Here is a 7,027-nt window from a genome sequence, read left to right on the forward strand (position 1 = left end):
GCTTTTAGGTTCTATCCTCACCCTGTCTGTCATCTCATGAAAATGTGAAGGCAGCAGAGTAGAAAATATTTTCTCAAGGACTCATAGCGGCTGGGTGGTAAAGTGGAAAGAAGCAGAGGCCCCTGCTTTGCCCACTGTGCCAAAAAGACCACAGGAAAGTCATGACCCATGAGAGCCCCCTTGCCTCTTCCCAGAGGACCCTGACCCCCTTTTTCCTCACCCCATGTACATGCCAACTCTAGGGAAAGTTTGTCTCACCTCTCGTGCCACATTTCTTCCTTTGTCAGAAAATAATTTCAAAGAGTAAGGCATGGAGCTGGGTGCCAGTGGCTTACACTTGTAATCCTAGATCAGAAGGACTGAGTTTTGAAGGCAGCCTAGGCAAATAGTTTGTGAGACCCTATGTAGAAAATACTCAACAAAAAACAGGGCTGGCAAAGTGGCTCAAGGGGAGAGCACCTTGCCTACTAAGTGTGAGGCCCTGAGTTCAAACCCCAGTGCTACCCAAAAAAAAAGAGAGAGAGAGAGACTATAGCATGGAGATAATTCAGACTCTCTGTGAACTCCATGAGGAAGATGATCAGAGGCAGAAGACAGCCATGTGGTCACTTGAATTAGCACCCCAGCCTATTGTGATTGGCAGAGAACCTTGGTATGAGGCCTTGATGAGGGAGCTGGGTGATAGCTGATATGTGCTAACCTACAGCGTGCACCTTCCCAGGAAATCCCCAGTCACCGTGAAGAAGGAGGAGGAAAAGAAACCACACGTGAAGAAGCCTCTGAATGCCTTCATGTTGTATATGAAGGAGATGAGGGCCAAGGTGGTGGCTGAGTGCACCCTGAAGGAAAGTGCAGCCATTAACCAAATCCTGGGAAGAAAGGTAAGCTCCACCCTTGCCTCCTGCTTAGAGAGGTCCACATCCCCTGCGTTGACCACTCTTGTGTGTCTTGACTCTTTCTCCCTCAGTGGCACAACCTGTCTCGAGAGGAACAGGCCAAGTACTACGAGCTGGCCCGGAAGGAGCGGCAGCTTCACTCCCAGCTCTATCCAACCTGGTCAGCCCGGGACAATTACGTGAGTGCCCACACTGTGCAGGGAGCCACTCAGACCCCAGGAACCATAACTACAAGAGGCAGAGGGGAGAAGGGAAGTTAGCACATGTTTAGAGAACTCTTAAGGGAAAAGGCCATATTTCTTTAGAAATAAGAAAGCCTTTTTAACTCTCAGGAGGTCTACAAGATAGCCTGAGGACCCACTTAAACTGTGCCCTTCCTATTTCAACTGGCTGAGGAACCTTTGGTTCCCTAACACTGGGCACAGTGCTAGCGCCCACCATCTGTAGCATGGGCTCCTGACACGGGGATCAACGACTGATGTCTGAGCCTTGGAGCAATCTATTAACTCTCTTAAATTAGGCAGATTTTTGTATGTATGTTTCTGTTTGCATTTTTTCTGGTAAGAGGATTCATAGCTGCTTAAGACTTTCAGAAAGACTTAGGACCCCTCAAAAAAGATCAAGAACCACTGTTCTAGAGAGAGATGGAAAAACAGCCTAAAGCCAGGCGTGATGGTGCATGCCTATAATCCCAGCACTCAGGAGACTGAGGCAGAAAGATCTCCAGTTCCAGGGCATCCTGGGCTACATAGCGAGACCCTGAATCAAGGATAAAAGAAAAAAAAGAGGGGCTGGCAGAATTGCTCAAGTGGTAGAGTGCCTGCCTAGCAAGCATAAGGCCTTAAGTTCAAGCCCCAGTACCACAAAATAAAACAGGAAGGAAGGATGGGAAAAAGTGAAGAAAGAAATGAGGGAGGGGGAGAGAGGGGAGAGAGGGAAGGAGAGAGAAAGAAAAGGGAAGGGAAAGGAGAAAGGAAGGAAGGAAAGGAAAAAGAAGGGAGGAAGGAAGGAAGGAAAGAAAAGCCAGCCTGAAGGGCAGTGCTAGGATGAGGCCTGGGCACCCAAGTTGGAGGGAGGCATCTTTTGTAGGGGCTCGCTCTGCTCCTCTGGGGCTCCCACTTCTCCAGTTCCTCATCCAAGAGCAATCAAGAGCTGAAGAGGTCAGGTGGAGGAGTGGCTCAAGTGGTAGAGCACCTGCCTAGCAAATGTGAAGCCTTTAAGTTCAAATCCCAATACTCCCCCCAAAAAAGGCAATACTCCCTCTTTTCCCCTGATCTGGAGTCCCCCTGACAAGTTGGTATTATTCTGTCCCTGCTCACCTCTTCCTGTGACCATATTTTTCAGGGTAAGAAAAAGAAGAGGAAGAGAGAAAAGCAGCTGTCACAGACACAGTCACAGCAGCAAGTCCAAGAGGCAGAAGGTAAGCCCTTGGTCCCTGTCTTCTCTGCTTCCCTTTCCCACAGTCCCAGTACACCTGCCTGTGTGTGGTATCCAGGATAGTCAGTGCTATCTTAACGAGGGCTGCCATCTGCGGGGCCTCTGTCCCACAGCAGTCTCAGTATACATAGTGTTGCCATTGCCTTTTTAGAGCTGACCAATTAAGAGACTCAGAGACTGGGGACACAGATCAAGTGGTAGAGCACTTGCCCAGCATGTGCAAGGGATTGGGTTCAACACACACATTTCCACCAGCACACACATTTACACCAACACACCACACACCAAAAAGAAAAGGCCCTAAGGAATTCAGGGATTCTCCCAATTACTCTGTCAAGTGGAGGTAGGATTCGCTCCTTCCTTCTCTCTCTACAGAGCCCAGGCACATCTCAGTTCAGTTGAGTTGCATCTTGGGGGTTAGGTTTTAGAATCACTGCCAGTGTCTAAGATACAGTGGAAATTGGCCCTAGGAAGGTGGCACGTTAAAGACCGAGATACCACCTATCTAAAGTGGATCCAGTGGAGTAAGATTTTCCTCCAATATTTCTTTGGTTGAACCAGAAAAAATAGTTTGCTTTGGTTTAGAAGCCACTTTGAGCCAAAAATCTAAACTTTATATACCAGCACCTCACCTAGCACAGAGAGTACACTCTAACAAGTATTCTATCTCTGTACCATGCATTTGATCTGTTTCTTCCTTCCTACATTAATTCCTTCCTTTCTTCTATCCATGTAGTTATGCATTCATCTACATAGGAGTACACATAAGTAAAATATATAGATGGTACAAAGTCTATTACATGTATACACGTCATCCTGCTCAGCAAATGCACACTACCTCTGATTGTACCACAGGCCAAACATTTTAAAGCAACTTGAGTAGAGGTTCATCCTGAAAGCTCTGAGATTTAGGGAAAATGACGATGTGATAGACTGAGCTGTTTCCATCTATCAGATACTGAATGTTGGGTGGGGAGGGTCTCTGTCAGCTTAGGCATCATCCATTCTCTGTACTCTTAAGTGTTTTTAAAGTGTTTCCTAATATTGAAAGCCTTGAAAGTAATTTCAACTCCTTGTCATACATATTCCTGTGTTTACAGTCATTCATCCCTGAGATGAATGAGGATAGAATATATCCTTAGGGAACTGGTTCCAGGACCCCCGCATCCTCACTCCCCAGATACCAAAACATACAGATACTCAAGTCCTCTTTATAAAATGGCATAGTATTTGCGTAGAAGCCACACACATTCTCCATATTCATATCATCTCTTGATTACATAACACCCAACACAACATAAACACTATGTCGATAATTGTTATACTGTATTCTTTGTCACTAGAAGTCCAATGCGCTATCCATTGCACTACAGAGCCACCTATATACTATATTCTTTAAGGGAAAATGACAAAAGAAAAAAATCTGCATGTGTTTAGTATAGATGCAGTGCTTATTTGTTTGTATTCCTGAGTATTTCCCATCCACCATTGGTTGAATCCTCAGATGTGAAATCCATGGATATGGAAGGCTGACTGGACATAGAGTGAGCCAGGGCTGTTCTTCAGCCTCTGCCCCTCCCAGTACCTGCTTACTTTCTTATGTTCTTCCCTAGGTGCTGTGGCCTCCAAGAACAAGAAGCCATGTGTTCAGTACCTTCCCCCTGAGAAACCCTGCGACAGCCCCGCCTCTTCACACGGCAGCATGCTGGACTCCCCTGCCACCCCCTCTGCGGCCTTGGCCTCACCGGCTGCCCCTGCTGCAACCCACTCAGAGCAAGCCCAGCCCCTCTCCCTCACTACCAAGCCAGAGACCCGGGCTCAGCTGGCTCTCCACTCAGCTGCCTTCCTGTCAGCTAAGGCTGCAGCCAGCTCCTCCAGCCAGATGGGCAGCCAGCCACCCCTCCTGTCCCGGCCCCTACCCCTGGGCTCCATGCCTGCCGCTCTGCTCACTACTCCCCCTTCCTTCCCGGCCACGCTCCATGCCCACCAGGCCCTCCCCGTGCTACAGGCCCAGCCTCTTTCCTTGGTCACCAAGTCTGCCCACTAAGCTGCCCCCTGATCTATGCAGGCTGTCACGTGACTCATCGAGTAGTAATGATTCAGAAGAAAAAAAAAAAAAGGAAACTTTATTGGTCAATATTTGACCACTCTGGACTGTTCTGTAAAGTGACTGGTAACAACAGCACTTTACATTTTGTAGATGTAACCAGTAGCTGATCTTCAGGCTTTTTTTTTTTAAAAAAAAAAAAAAACAGAAACAACAAAAAAAAATTCTTTACAAGAAAGGAGAACTGAAAAGTAGTATGTTATTCTTCCTGTGTGTGCTGTGGTGGATGTACCTGGGCAGGAGACACCTCTCTACCTCTGTCTTACTTTCTGCCCTCCTCTCTCCTCATCACCCTAACCCACCCCAGCTTCCCACACTCACTCTGCATGGTGCCATGCCTGGAGTTCTAGCCTGGTACTCTTCATCTGGATCCATTCCTGTTCCTTAGCCCAAGTTTTTACCATGCGCTCAACATCATGGGTTCTTCCCCCTTTGTCCTCTGCCCAGCATAAGGCCATGACCATGTGCAAGACATCTAGGCCTGATTGGTTTCCACCAGCATCCCCCTCCCTCTGTAGGCCCAAACCTGCCAGCCTCCAACTTGCAGTGGGGAAATAGGTTCTCTGAAATGGTCCCCCTACTCTTGCATTTAAAGGGACTCAAGGTGCCTGCCATTTCCTCATTGAAGAAGTCTGTGTTCCTCTCCCCTTTACCAACTGAGATCTACCCCCAACAGCCCCAGTGTGGCAGGCAAGACCTAGCTCAGTGGTCTGGCTCCTGTTACCTGGCTCTGTGCTAGCACAATCTGCCAAAGTTCTGAGACCCTCTGCCCTCCCCCATCACCTCACATGCTTCTTCTGTGTGTATTTCATTTTGTTTCTATGGTTTTTTGGAGCAATTTAAACTCCCAATTGTTTATTTTCACAAAAGAAAATAAAATTGCAGTTGCAAGACCTTTTCTGGGTGTTTCTTTAGTCCTTTTGATGAATCAGGCCACCTCCTTCCTATCAAGCTCCGTGTTAGATTTTTATACTCCATCAGTTGGAAGGGAATAAAATGCGCCCAGTGAGATCAGAAAAGCCCAACCAGCTGGGCACTGTAGCTCATGCCTATAATCCTAGCTACATGAAAGGCAGAGATCAGGAGGATTGAGGTTTGAGGCCAGCCTGGGCAAACAGACCCCATCTCAACCAATAAAAAGATGGGTGCGGTGGTGCACGCCTGTCATCCCAGCTACACAGGAAATATAAGTAAAGAAGATCATTGCAGGCTGCTGTGAAGACCCAGCCAGCTTCTGGTCCCAGATATACATAGACCAGTTAATATTGGTCACAGAGTCTGGAAGGAGGTATCTTTATTTTATAATCAAGTAAACTAGTCCTGCCCTAGCAGGACTCCCAGGAAATGGTCATGAATGTTTGCAGTGTGCCTTTTGCTAGACAATTCTATATCCTGGCAGGCAGCCTAATACTTATGACCACAGAACACATGACCAGGTGGTCACAGAAAACATATTTATACTGATGGATGATGCCTTGTGGCTGTTCTCTGACCTGTGTTCATTTTATTCCTTTCATGATAGCGACTGTCTAGGAAAGCCCTGACCAGGAAAGAAGTTAGGTTAGAGAGGGAAAAGGGCAGCACACCTTAGCAGGGCCAATCGGAAAGTGCAAGCCATCTGGGACACTTAGTTCTCAACCACAGGGTGATGAATAAGAGAGAAATGAAGGGCTCTATGGATCAAAGCCTTTATTGGGGTCCAGGGTGTTCCTCAAGCAGGTTTCCCACAAGAAGTTCTAGTAGGTGGGTTCGAAGCAAGCAGTCGTCACAAGTTCCGCAGTGTTTACTTGTACATACCTGGGTAGCGTGGGGATAAGGGGCAAGTTAAATAGATTGATACTCTTTAAATTGGACCATTCAAAAGCAAACCACTATCCTTAATTGCTATCACACCCTGAACAAACACTGACCAGTTGGATTCCAATACAGTTGCAATGTTTAACTTTGATTTGTTTGCTTCTGTCCCATGGGGAAGTGGTCCACAGGGGATGGTTATATAGATAACAGGACGGATCACATTGAGGAACTAGGACAAGGTGGAGAAATAAAAACTATGAAGGGTGACAGCCCTGCTCTAGGATGAGAAAGTTAAACATTCAAAATGTGTGCTAAGGCTAACATATGTAGTAATTCACTACATATGTTGTAACATTTTTAAAAAATTTATTTGGCAGTGCTGGGGTTTGAAACCAGGGCCTCCTGCACTAAGCAAACTGTACCCCTGAGCTACCCTCAGCCCACATTTTAATTATCCATTCCTCTGTTGGCAAACATTTTCTATATTTAGGCTTTAATGAATAATGCTGATTCACATTAAAATGTTTCTGTTTTCAGTTCTTTGGGGTATATAACTAGGAGTGGAATTGCCATGTCATAAAAGTAACTGTTTAAGTTCATTTTTTATAATGTATTTTAACAGCAAACTTACAGGAACAGCACAGAAGACAGATTAAAGATATACTTTGCTGGGTGCTGGTGGCTCACACCTGTAATCCTAGCTACTGAGGAGGCAGAGATCAGGAGCATCACTGTTTGAAGCCAAACCCCAGCAAATAGTTAATAGTTTGCAAGACCCTATCTCGAAAAA

At 46.4% G+C, this 7,027-nt stretch overlaps 1 protein-coding gene across 1 annotated transcript in view; it reads left to right on the plus strand.

The window, feature by feature from the left end:
* Tcf7l1 (transcription factor 7 like 1) overlaps positions 1 to 5,333 on the plus strand; it is a 150,432-nt gene extending 145,099 nt beyond the window's left edge. Inside the window, exons 9-12 of the mRNA XM_020163375.2 lie at positions 722 to 881; positions 968 to 1,075; positions 2,241 to 2,316; positions 3,947 to 5,333. Of these exons, the coding sequence (XP_020018964.1) occupies positions 722 to 881; positions 968 to 1,075; positions 2,241 to 2,316; positions 3,947 to 4,380 (778 nt within the window). The 3' untranslated portion in view covers positions 4,381 to 5,333. The remainder of the gene's footprint in view (positions 1 to 721; positions 882 to 967; positions 1,076 to 2,240; positions 2,317 to 3,946) is intronic.
* Positions 5,334 to 7,027: the final 1,694 nt, after the last annotated feature.

Source organism: Castor canadensis, chromosome 12, assembly GCF_047511655.1.
Source record: "Castor canadensis chromosome 12, mCasCan1.hap1v2, whole genome shotgun sequence".
Classification (NCBI taxonomy): domain Eukaryota; kingdom Metazoa; phylum Chordata; class Mammalia; order Rodentia; family Castoridae; genus Castor; species Castor canadensis.